The sequence below is a fragment of the Diplotaxodon limnothrissa genome, linkage group LG10, assembly GCF_057381915.1.
Source record: "Diplotaxodon limnothrissa isolate DT_005_m linkage group LG10, D_limnothrissa_male_GT1.1, whole genome shotgun sequence".
Classification (NCBI taxonomy): Eukaryota; Metazoa; Chordata; class Actinopteri; order Cichliformes; family Cichlidae; genus Diplotaxodon; species Diplotaxodon limnothrissa.
Genome location: NC_140605.1, coordinates 1,600,781 through 1,614,659, shown reverse-complemented (window position 1 = coordinate 1,614,659; position 13,879 = coordinate 1,600,781). Strand labels below are relative to the sequence as shown.

Genomic DNA, 13,879 nt, shown 5'->3' with positions numbered 1-13,879 from the left:
TAGGGGAGAACAACTGAGATAATCCAGCCACAATATGAGGTTAGTCATTAATGTAAGATAAGATAACCTTTATTAGTCCCACACGTGGGAAATTTGTTTTGTTACAGCAAAAAGTGGACAGTGCAAAGTTACATAGCAAAAATTAGAAAGACACTGGAACAACATATACTGGTGCGCCTTATCTATGAAAACCGACCCGTTTGTCGACAGTGCGCCTTATAATCCGAAAAATACGGTAGTTCAGCAAGCACTTGCAATGGCAGCAACAAAATGCCAGCAAGAGACATTGTGAATTATGATTACACTATTACCATTATTCATCTCTTTACAAACCATTAGCTCAAGCCCAGCCTTATTTTATTCAATGACAGATTATAATGTTCTAGTTATTTTTTCCACGATCAATCATTTTTTCCTTTACTGACCAAAACTGCTATGCTATATAAGCTAAGGAAGATACCTGGCCATGTGCCCTGTAGTGGTGCAACGGATCACGGTTGATCCGTAATCCGAACCGATCCCACTCCACGGTTCGGCACGCATGTGATCCGAAGATTCAAAAAAGAAGAAAAAAAAAAAATATGTGTATGGTGGCGTGGTGGGTCTGTCAAGCAATAGTTATGGTCAGCGCTAGCGAAGTGGAGTGGAGTGAGTGGAGGAGCAGAGGAGTTTGCAGTATTTAAGCAGCCCTTTGCTGCCCAATCCGACCGGGCTAAAGCTATTACAAAAGCTATTGGGGTGTTTAGCTGCAGACGGGAGGCCGTATTCCTTTGTGCAAAACAAGGGGTTTAAACTATGATGAACGTGCTCGAGCCACGCTATGATATCTCGTTGCGTGTCCACTTTAGTGGCAAGATCATTCCAAGCATGTATGATCAGAAGAAGATTTAAGTTATGGCTGAAATGTCCCAGGCATATTCTGTTGCCCTAACTACTACAAATGGGTGGACCTCCGGGACAACGGAAAGCTACGTGACCGTGACAGCTCATATCACAGCAGAGTGCGATATAATGAGCGGTATGTATTATTGTAGGGTCTACCTTACAATATAAAGCGCCTTGAGGCGACTGTTGTTGTGATTTGGTGCTTTATAAATAAAATTGAATTGAATTGAGTGGTAGATACAAAGCCCTATATTGTACCATAATTTGTTTTTTAATAATTGCATGGAATGAGTCTAGAGTTGAATGTTTTTAACAGGCAAAAAAATACTTCAATAAGTAAATAAGTAAATGTTCAATTTTTGTCTTTTTTCGCTGATCCGAAAATTGATCCGATCCGTGACTTAACACCGTGATCCGATCCGAACCCTGAGATTTTTCATCCGTTGCACCACAAGTGCCCTGTAATCTTATCAGTGGCAGAAAGTGCCCATCCACATGCTTTATTGACAATTTACATCAGTTATACACCAATTAGTTAAGTTAGCATAATTATGTATTTCTCAACAGCACTAGGGACAAACGTGACATTCAGAACAAAAAGCCTAATAAAAAGATCCCAATTTGAAACTTTGAGACAAAAAAAAAAAGTCAAAGCAGATGCAGATTGCATTTTTATCTACCGGGGAAAAAAAGCACATTAGCCAAGGTTTACAGACACTCATGACCTCGATTTATGTCATAAATAGACTGACTCCAATACCTTCAATGTGAGGTTGCAACAGGAACTGAGATCACAGTACAGGAAATTATCAGTTTTAATCACAGTGACAACAACTGAACTTCAGAGAAGGACAGATAACTCAAGTCTAAGCAAATCATATCCTGGGAATGAGAACTAACTAGATAAAAATATAATTAACACCCCATATGATGGTACTTATTCACTTAGTCCCTTGGAGAGGGAGAGGCCATTCTGGCCAAAAGTTGGAAACACTATATAATCTTAATAATGTTTCAGTTTCTTTCATCCATTTTTGGATATGCTGTCACTACTCTGCGTAACAAAAATATTTAACAGGCTTAAAAATATTTTGAAAATCTTTACATTTTTCTTTACCACAAGAAGCCCCAAACCCTGTTTGCAACCAATGCAATAATATATCGAGCATGTACTGTTCCAAAATAGGTCAAATTTTAAGCAACTCCTCTATAAACAAATATATAACCCTAGTAAGAATGGAGTTTAACCGACTCCAAGAAAGTCAAGTCAAACACATTTAGTAAAGGCCCAACAACTGAGCACATGGCTGCTGCATAATCTTACAATGACAATAAATCCACAGAAAGATTTGAACTATTCTCCAACAACCTGTCAGCCCTGTCAGTAGAGTTAACCTGTATGCTCTTCCCTTAAAGGAAAGCAGCATCTTGTTCAGCAGAAAATAAACTTTGCACATGTAAAGTTCAAGGCAGGGTAGGGAAGGATGTGCTATGTAATGTGCTGAGGCTAGCAGGACTTGTTTGCAATACTCCACAACAGGAAGCCAGGGAGTCATTGTCTACCAGGACTGAAACAACAGGCCTGCCGAATCCTGCCTTCTCTGCTATCATGGGCCACTGGAGGGGGACATGGGATCATGGGTGAGGGATAAAAAGTGCTGTCTTTACAATTATAGTATTAGAAAGGAAAAAAGATGGAAGGGGTTCTGAACATCATCTGTCTCCAGTTCAGGTCATTTCTTGCTGAGGTGGTTGTGAGACTACAGTTTCCTTCTTTCCCTAAATGAGAGCTTTATCTTACATTTAGAGGCTGCTGCAGAATGTCAAGTGTTCAGCAAATCTGTATCCTTGCCAGCCTGTCACGAGGTATCAGGTGGTCATTTACTAGCACAGGTCAAAGTGTGACATGCAAACCTTTGTAAAAAGCATGAAACAACCTGCCCCTCCCCAACAGGCAACAGAAGGGATGTACAAGTATTTGCTTTGAACTAAATCAATTTGCTATTAAATACTATTGTGAGTGCATTTAACTTTAGATACAAAGCGTCAGGTTTTCAGGGAACTAAACCCTTTCGCAGACTACAAACACCTAATTTAAAGCTAACCACAACACTTATTTGAAAGATCACCACTAATAATCACATCCTCTTCTTTCTTGCACCCTGCGTAAATTTGTATATTTAACTCAAGGTCTTCCTATGTAGGGCAAAATTTATCTAAATGACAATTTTTTGTGAATATCAAACTCTTTCAAAGGAAAAGAAGCTAGTACAACTGTAAAAGACAGCCTAGTCCAGTAATATAATGACACTGAGCTATAATTAGTATTCTAATTAGACTAGTACAAGTAAGAGAAACTTTTTGAAATTTTCACTATATTGTGGGCCTGCTGTCATGCATTTGTTACTAAAAGCCCAATTACGGAAATGTATACATTTTCTGTCATAGTGTATTTTAATGCAGTGTTTTCAGTATATACCAAAAGACAATAGAAAAAGCTCGAGTACAATTCAAAATCTTAACCAAGGGAGATAAATGAAGACATCTTTTGCAAATGTAACAAATTACTGTGTACATCAAGACAAAAAAATCTGTGTACACCAAAAGTAGATAAGAGTAACATGCAATTATGGACTTGTGCATGTGAAATATTGTATTTACTCAACACACAATCTATGGTTTTCCCTACATATCATCAGATTATCTTTGGGCACTGGATAGGAAGCCTGCCTTGTCAAACCCTGCTTACTAAATGCAAAATGGAAGTCTTCATCAACAGAGAATGATACCATGTTGCCATTACGCAAACTGGAGCCATTTTTGAAGATTACAGATTACACTCCCATGCTTACTTTGAGACTGGTTTCTGTCAGAACAATAACACCACTAAAACCTAAATGACAATTATCTCTTTTTCTGAATGGCAAACTGAAGGTTATACCACGTGAGGGAAAGATGTGACACTGTCACTTATGCTATCATGTCTGTTTGACTGGAGTCAACACTACACTATATAAATGGATGATATATAAAAATGCAAGATGTGCAAGTAGATCGGATGACACACAGATGGATAGTGTGAGGGAGACCAAGGGAGGGAAGAAACTGCAAAGACTGAGACTACCAAGTTTAACATGTATTGCTAGCTCAGTGCCTCAGCTCTCCAATTCAGATCCAGTAAAATCGATATGATTAATGCAACAATCCTATTTCGACATGTTTTACATCTATAAAAGTTCAGATTCAAAAGTATAGAACCAAATTAATGTGGTTTCAAGTATAATTTTTAGTTACTGATTAATCTAAAGCTTTTATTCAAGCTTTGTGCTGACTAATTGATTAACCAGCATATCTTTAAATATCCATTTAAGCACAACATCAGCAAACATCCAGTTTGTTCGTGACATTTATGTCAGTTTGGTCAGAATATGAATAATGAGCAAAATAATTAAGCTATCACCCAACACTGGTGACACCCAGCAGCCTTGAAGGGTGATCCAAAATCACTTTTAGGCTTTAAAAAAAAAAAAAAAAAAAAACCTTGAACATGGCATTGAAAACAATATCCCTGCATACATCATGATGCAAAACTGTGTGAGTGATTGAAATTGGGTTTGACTTTGACTTAACACTAAAGCAAATCTTAAAGTCTGTCTGTATTTGAACTCGCTTGGTTGAGAATTCACGGGTGAAAAACAAAAGCATAAACCATGACCTGACATCAGGACGGTCTCACCGTGGACATTTGAGTCTAAAGTATAAATAAAGCAGTAGAGCTAGATGTGAAGGAGCTATAATGGTCCATAACTGAGATATGCATATTTGCACAAAGAATGTTTTATGATACATCCAATTTTTCAGCCTAAGACATTAAACAAACAAAAAAGAGATACCTGAGGTAATTTCAAGTCTGTCTAACAGGCTCCGAATCCATTGTTAATCACAGCTAAGCACACAGTGGTGTAGACTCAAACAGTGCCTATACGGTGATTTACTATTAATTAGTACCCAAAAGAAATGCAACAATATAAGCTGAACACTGGTAGGCAGCTTTGTGGACTTAGATTAGCCTATTGGAAAATGAGATGTGATGATGATTCATATGTTATGCAACGATAGAGAAGCTGAATTTTTTTTAACATTCTTGTATTCATGGCACAATTTATATTTTATTTATCCATAAAATAAAAGTATAAATGGTTTTGGCACTGGCTAGTGATCACAATAGTACTAATTATAAAATATCACCATTGGGCCACAATCTTATATTGGATGGATTCCTGCCAACTAGCTTAAGAAATAAAACACGGCTAGCAGCACTATGTAAATACTTCTGCTCCACATGAACAAAGCAAAAAGAACATCAACCATAAGGTGAAACGACAGATTTGCATCCAGGCACTGACAGTTACTCATTTGATCAAATGAGTTCAGCTTCATCTGGTTTTTCAGTAATTGGACTAAGAAAGATATAAGATGTTTCTCACAGATAATCCAAGCTTAAACACACTCATAATAGTGGTAACCATTAGCTGGTATAATTAGAAAAAAAAGATTACTTCATGAGTATAATTAAACGGACAGCTAAAGAGTTTGACCAAGTCAAAAGTGAAAGAAATTCTTGCAGTGATTCTACCATGCATTTGTTCAGAAACTCCATATGCATCATGAATGAAACCGCATATGCAGGTCATGCATTAGTGATATGTGCTGAAGATCTCTTTGTGTTTGTCACATAACATAACCTGGTGAGTCTGAGAATTACAGTACAGCACATTAATTAAAAGCTATAGCGTCAGTTTTTAAAGATGGACCAAAGAACAAGCACAAAAAATACATTCACCTTGCAGCTGACTGTGAAATTTGTGATTTCAATGAATTAAATGGTCATCACATTTGAAAGCGAAAGATGCACTGTTAGGGGATGACAGCGCTTTTTCCCCTCACTAAAGATAAAATACTAGTTAAGTCACAATGCAATTTGCCAATTTTGTATTGCTCTGTTTGCTTCTACAACCAAAAGGACTTAATAAGCATGTCAAAAATCATTCAATAATAATTTCATTGTAACTCTAGGCACAAAAGGTCTTTGCATAGCTTTGTGAAGCTCAGCCTCCATACAACCCCATGTGATAGGCCTACATATTAACTCATCAATGTCTGTGACATGAATTAACTTCTTTATGAATTAAGAATGTAGTAACAGGGAATGCTGCGCTGTACTGAAAATGTTAATCATCTTTGGTTTAACAGATTTATCAGACACAAATTACAGTCTGGCCAACCCATAGCATTTACCTGCTATGAACAAGAACAGCGGTACCATACTACTACACTGCTAATCTCTTAAGACATGCAATTAGGATCAGAGTCTGAACAGCAAGAAAAAGTAACATCAGGAACCTGGTGTTCAAATATCCACTCAGCTAACCTGTGACTGAGCCAATGAACATAACGCCTGACCCCCTTTTTACAACTCAGTTCTACTGATCAAAGCTTAAAATGTCTTTCTTGACACCAAATTATTAGTCTCATGTGACACCCAAAGCCTTTAGTCATTGGATAACAGAGATAATTGTTTAATAAAGACCAAATACAGACTTGGGTGGATCAGAGTTCCCATTTGAAGCTTGATTTAGACACGAAAAGTCTATGTTTTATTCATTACATCTTGAAAGTCAGGAACACTTTAGACTGACCCATAGGCTTCCTGTTTCCTCCACCTGACCTGAAAGCAGTTTTATTGGCATTATAGTAAAGGTGTGGCCATTTAAAGCATGAAGTACGTACAATCCAGGTAATACGTGGGGGTGCACAAAAAGGAAGAACTTACAAATAGCATAAAAATCTTTAATAGCAGCTCCGTTGCGATAAAGGTGTGCCTCGGAGATAAAAAGAGAGTACTGAATAGAAAAGGAGGCTCCGTGAATTCTTGAGTCACAGTTAACTTTGGCAAAGTCATTCAGCACGGGCGCTGGATTGCTATCTAACATACCACATGATCATTTGTACAACCAGCCAACGTGATATCCCCTTAAGGTCAAATAATCACTTTCAAATTAACACGACGGTACATATAATCAGGGCGCAGACAAATAAGGCGGGTGTAGAAGTTTTAATATTTTTTTTGCGCCGTATGGTGATTTGAAGAAATCGATTGAGCGGTGTCGCAACAGGCGACAATAAGGATAACTATTTCATTTCTGAATCAGACGATTACAAGGCACTGATAGTGACGATTAATACCAACGACAGCAATAGCCACTCCGAGAAAATGAACACTTTTGCTGTGAATGGGGCAAATACTTATGAGAAATGGTAAACACATATTTCCGTTCATCACTACGACCTATTAGCATTATTTATAAGCTGTATTTCTGTACTTCAGACTTAAAGAAGCGAACGAGGGTGGGTAAGCAAAGTGTTAGCAAGAATGCTTGATGCTACTAGCCAAGACAAACGTCATCCACCCTGTCAAGCTAGTTAGCGTAGCACCAAACGCTAACTTAGCTTGCTAGCAATCTCAAACTTGTGTTGAGAGTCTCTGAAGCGACAGCCAGTCTGGCAGTTATTGCGACCGAAAGATGAACTTGATCAAACAATTTAACCATTCATTGATTCACATACCTGCAGGTGCTCCTGAAAGCGAATAGGCAGGATCTGAGCCATGGCGGTTCCTCTCTCACTCTCCTCCGGTCTCGTCTAATGCTAACAAACTACGGCTGCTTCTCTCAGATCCTAGCCGGACAGCCAGGAAGTCTCTAGTCTAAAGTCCAATTGTAAGCGAATTCTACGCCTTATTTAAAACGCGCTGTCGGTGTGACTGTACTTTATTTGTTTTTTATTCCTTCCCTTAACTGTTTACTTGCGGTCTTCCCCGGCTAACGACTGTCACTACACCGACTCCCTGGACCTGCAATGGCGGTGGAGGTTGGTCAGCAGAGAAAACATCCCGGAAATGGAAGTGCACTCAATAAGGCGGATGGATACGTATTTCGACTTTTAAAACGTGAACTGTGCTTAGTATGTTGCCGTTTGTTTGAAACATTTATAACATTTTAATTGTTCTTTAAAATATCAAAATAAGACAATGAACTTCAGCATAAAAATATATGAGAACAAACGTAAAAGTGGGACTACTTCTTTCTGTTCGCCCTTTGATTTTTGCCACATCATTCGTCTTTCTAAATTAACGTCATTCCTACGCGGTGTATAGTAGCTGTACACTTGTTCCTCTCAGCCAATCCGATCACTCGGTACTCAAACGAGTAATTCAACTTTATTCTAATTACGGGACAGCGCTAAATTACTTTAAATTACGATTTAAATGCGCAGAGGAGATTCTTTCCTTATCATAATATATATTTTCTTGATCCTTAACAAGAACTTACTGGTCAGTACGCAGTGTACACAGCATGGTTCACATTAAAGGACTAAGTTTTCACTACAGTGCCTATTGATACAGGCCATTGTGTTTGTGTTGTTTAATTTCAGCCTTGGGGTTTGGGGGGACTTGTTCTGGTGAATTTTTGAAATCGCCCCTGCATTAATTTATCAAGAAAATGTCTTTAATTGTAAAAGTATACTTAACACGTCAACACATTCCTCAGTAGTTTTACAGCTTTTTATTTATTTATTTATTTATTTATTAACTTTGTGTGTCCTACATATTTGTAAGGCTGTGTCCCCTTATGTTCTCCCTGAAATCTATACCTATGAATTCACATGACGACTAGAATCTATTTTCTATAATTTGGCAGTCAAAGGAATTATAATGTGTGAAATATTATGGTTAGAAAGTCTAATAGCAGAAATGTTCTGTTTTGTTCAGATGCATGCAATACGTGTTGGGTGGAGTGTGCAGGCATTTTAGTGAGTATTCATTTCCCTTTTTTACATCCACAATTTCTGTTGGCAGAGGATGTAACCTTATTGCTCAACATAAAACTGAATTATGGGAAAGCCATCTCTTAAGTGAGCTGACCTTTCAGCAGAAATGTTATTCTGTCGAGCCAGCAATTATAGCTTCTGAGGAAACAGACATCGCAAGAAAACGACTAGATCTGCATGTATTAGTCAATCATGTGTCAAGATGCCTAGCTGTGGTACCATCCTCCAAGATTACTGTGCATAAAGTGTGTTATAGGGGGATTAAATTTGAGGTGGTGAACATCTGATCAGATTATTGTTGTTCTTCCCTGCAGATGAGAACTGAACAACAACAGAGACTAAGCCAGTTCTGCACATTAAAAAACAAACAAACAGGATTCAGTGTTTATACGAAAGATGATGATTCATAGCATGACTAACGGATATCTATCCATCCATCCGCTTCACCTTTTCAGGGTCGCAAGGGGGTGCTGGGCGAGAGGCAGGGTACACCCTGGACAGGTCGCCAGTCTGTCACAGGGCTAACAGACACAGACAACCATTCGCACTCACATTCACTCGCACATTCACACCTATGGGCAATTTGGATTAATCAATTAACTACATGTCTTTGGATGGTGGGAGGAAGCCGGAGTACCTGGAAGGAACCCACGCAAACACAGGGAGAACATGCAAACTCCACACAGAAAGACCCCGGCCTGATGGTGGAATTGAACTCCACCACTTGCTGTGCGGCAAGAAGGTCTAACCACCGTGCCACCGTGCTGCCCTGACTAATGGATATCTAATAAAATAAAATAAAGATAACTGAGTCAGAATGGCCAACTCTTCTTAGTAAGTAAGTAAGTAAGTAAGTAAAATTTATTTATATAGCACTTTTTTAAGACAAAACGCTGTTACAAAGTGCTTCACAAGAAAACATGTCAAACAAACAATATAGCAACATAAAGAAAGTATAAAAGCATATCAAAAAAAAAAAAAAAAAAAAAAAGCAATAGTACAATATAAATATAAAATAAAACAACATGTTACGCATTAACATTTCCCAAATGCCTGTCTAAACAGATGAGTTTTAAGCTGTTTTTTGAAAGAAGCCATCGTGTCGATGGTGCGTAGTGGGGGGGGTAAACCATTCCACAGTATAGGAGCCAGGGTTTGAAATGCGTGATCCCCCTTTGTTTTCAGACGAGTCCGTGGGATAGATAGACGACCGCTATCAGTGGATCTAAGAGTTCGCTTTGGAGAATAGGGCTGGAGAAGCTCCGAGATATAGATGGGGGCCCCACCTTGTAGAGACATAAACGTAAAGGTGAGGATTTTGAACTTATATCTATACTCAACCGGAAGCCAATGCAGGGATTTTAGTATAGGAGTGATATGGGAAAATTTATTGCTATGGGTCAAAAGCCTTGCTGCAGCATTCTGAACCGCTTGGAGCCGATTTAGTGAGGCCTTAGATACGCAGGAAAAGAGTGCATTACAATAATCCAGCCGGATTATTGTAATGACAATAATCTTATATGTTCTTATGTATCGACACCCTTCATTGGTTAGATCCCACCCATCTAAGCTCCTTTACTTTTATCTTATCTGATCACATTTGTTCTTTACTACAACATAGATGGATTTAGACTTTATTAATCTCACACTTGTTAGACGCACTGTATTAGACATACAGTAGAAAACAATAAATGAATGAGGAAAAAGTAAAACTGCCAAAAATGTGCTAAAATACACAGAAGAATACACAAAAAAATACACAGAAATGTCACAAAGACTTCATTTTACTGCATCAAGGGCATTTTGACCCATATTTATTTTTTTAGCTGTTTCAACACTGATTTATCCTCTGTGCATATTGTCATGCATTGTCATGCATTGGTCATGCAACACAGAGCACCTGTATAAAAAAGCCCAAAGCCGACTGTACTTCCTCAGGAGGCTGAGGTCTTTTAACATCTGCAGGAAGCTCCTGAGGATGTTTTACCAGTCGGTGGTTGCTGGAGTACTTTTCTATGCTGTGGTGTGCTGGGGGAGCAGCACAGCAAAGAAGGACTCATCCAGGCTGGAGAAACTGATCAGGAGGGCTAGCTCTGTGGTCGGCATGAAGCTGGACACTCTGGTGACAGTGGCAGAGAAAAGGACATTAAAGAAACTGATGGACATTATGGACAATGCTGGGCATCCTCTGCACACGGCCATAAACAATCAGAAGAGTCTGTTCAGTGACAGGTTGCTTCTCCCAAAGACAAGAACTAACAGACTTAAAAACTCCTTTGTCCCACACGCCATCAGACTGTTTAACTCCTCTCTGGAGGAGAGGGAGGGGAGACAGGAGGACAAAGGAGGGGGGAACAACTAAGCTGTAGTGCCTCTTCACCTCACTGTACAATACCTTGTGCAATACTTTTTGTAAATAGTCAACAGTGCAATAGACTCAATACTTGAAATGTGCAATTCACTTGTATTTTTATTTTTTATTCCTATTTATTCTATTTATCCCCTTTGTATATTTTATTTATATTTGTCTCTGTATTTATATATATGTGTGTGTGTGTGTGTGTGTGTGTGTGTGTGTGTGTGTGTGTGTGTGTGTGTGTGTGTGTGTGTGTGTGTGTGTGTGTGTATATATATAACAATTCTGTAACTGTAACTTCGGTCGTTGCTGTGCTTTTTTTGGAAGTCGAATTTCCCAGAGGAACCCACCCGAGGGATTAATAAAGTTCTATCTTATCTCTTATCTTATCTTATCTTATCTTATCTTATTGTACAGTCTGGCTGCTGTTGGGATGAAGGTTTTTGGCCACAAACATAAACACATCTGCACGAATGCACACAGTGTGAAAACCAGCCTGACTGTCACTCTTGACTCACATGAAGCACATATGAAGCAAGTTCAGTGGAGGCTGCTGAGATGCAGAGGACAATGAGATTTTCAATTTAAGTTTTTCCAGAAATGAACTGATGAATTTTGTTTGTCCAAGTCTTATGAAAAGAACTCATCTACTTATAATGTGTGCCTGCATCTGGAACAGACCAACTATGGCGTTTGTTTACTTCTCTATAGTTTCAGGGGAGAGCGTAGTAGAGAGTGTCCTGAATAGACCATTCAGGCTGCTGTTGCCATGGATTCACAGGGCGAGGAAACCCAAGACAGAGACACCATGTGTGTTACGATGAAAGAGTGGCTTTGGGACTATCAGCACGTCACACTGGCCTGCTGACACTGAAAGTATAGCTGCAGATTTCATGCAAAATGAGGGGCAGCACTGGTAGTTATGCCACCCTTGCCCTGGTCTTTCATTCTGATTGTCTTATAACAGAAGCGTCTTCCATGTAGCTCAGTGAAAGGAGCAGCCATGCTTGGACTCAGGGATATGTGTAACTGGAAGCAACTTACAAAAAGGTGACTGTCTCCTTTACCCATTTCTTGACCGCTAGTACACCCCAGTGCATTGGCAAGCATTTAGCCACAGATGGGAGCTCCATGTCTTCCTGTGGCTGGGAGGATCCCATCAGGAATGACTGAGGGGGACTGACACTGGGATCCGGAACTGACATTGAAAAGCTCCTCTTCTGTTTCTTTCCCCTTTCCTCTTTTCCTTCATCTGCCTGTGTCACTAAAACAGCCAGTGGTTAAGGGACACATGCCACGCTGTGTTTTTGTGTTCATAATTTAGCAGTTTCTAGTTTATTACACACACACACACACACACACACACACACACACACACACACACACACACACACACACACACACACGCTAAATAATGCTTGACCATCTTGACCCTTTACATTTCTGCTCATGCACCTCAGTCACATGTGCATTGTAGCCTAACCTTTGAACAACAGTTCAAGGGGAAGTTACTAATTGACTGTGTGAGGGCCTTTGCTCCTTTCAAACAGGCAGCAGTATAGTGTGTCACAAGCCACAGATGACAGCCTAAAGCAGCACCAGCATTGTCACAACATTTTTGCATGAGGTGAAAGGTGAGAAATAATGAGCCTTTTATTGACTATTTCTGAGATAATTGAATTACAAAAACATGTTTTTCTGCATTTCAATAAAACCTTGAAGGACTGGTTTCACTGGAGGCAGTTATTTGGATATTGATGCCACCTAGTGGAGCGAGGCTCTAATTAGACCTCTGTGAATGTAAAATTTGAATTGATGGAAGAGTTTTGCCCCAGTTCTCATACTGTAACGAGGCGCATCTTTAGGCATAAGCATATGATCTCTGAACAATCAAAATGCTAAAGTACTCAATAAAAAGGGAGTGAGAAGGACTGGAAATGGAAAATTATTTAAACAGCAGAAAAGTCAGAAGAAATACTTCTGGTTCCTGGTTAGCTCAGTGGGTTAGCGTGTATATGAAATGGCATCACCAGTCAGGTCCCAGATTCATGCATATAATATATGGCTTGCAGCATTATAATATTTTCCATGTTTAAAGTTGTTACTGGTAGTTTTGCTCTGTCCTGGTGTGTCTTATTTATCCTGAATTGCAACATACTCTCTGCTAAAAATGAAATAACTTATCATCCTTGTGAGAGTCTCTCCCAGATCACACACCCTGTGGCTACTTTGACTTTGCTTTTTGTTGTGGAAAAAGGCTTTTCACTCCCCTACCAGCTGTATTTCTTTTACAAAGAAGAAACTTTGACTCTTTAAATGTTCCACATAGAGTGCATGTCTCTGAACAACGTATAAAAAGTAACCTAACATCTCTCTCGTGTTCCTTCTTCCTGATGTTGCTGTCATTCAGTATTGCCACATCTATCACTACGGCCCTCTCCTTCTGTTTGTCTACCACCACTACAATGGCTTGCAAAAGTATTTTGCCCCCTTGAACTTTCCCACATTTTGTCACATTACAGCCACAAACATGAATCAATGTTATTGGAATTCCACATGAAAGACCAACACAAAGTGGTGCACACGTGAGAAGTGGAACGAAAATCAGACATGATTCCAAACATTTGTTACAAATAAATAACTGCAAAGTGGGGTGTGCGTAATTATTCAGCCCCCTTTGGTCTGAGTGCAGTCAGTTGCACATAGACGTTGCCTGATGAGTGCTAATGACTAAATAGAGTGCACCTG

General features: G+C 39.2%; 1 protein-coding gene across 2 annotated transcripts in view; it reads right to left on the bottom strand.

The window, feature by feature from the left end:
* Window positions 1-7,829, bottom strand: part of cltca (clathrin, heavy chain a (Hc)) — a 34,810-nt gene extending 26,981 nt beyond the window's left edge. For both annotated transcript variants that reach the window (XM_085364248.1, XM_085364249.1), the window contains exon 1: window positions 7,513-7,829. In XM_085364248.1, the coding sequence (XP_085220374.1) occupies window positions 7,513-7,554 (42 nt within the window). In that variant the 5' untranslated portion in view covers window positions 7,555-7,829. The remainder of the gene's footprint in view (window positions 1-7,512) is intronic.
* Between the last annotated feature and the right edge of the window lie 6,050 nt (window positions 7,830-13,879).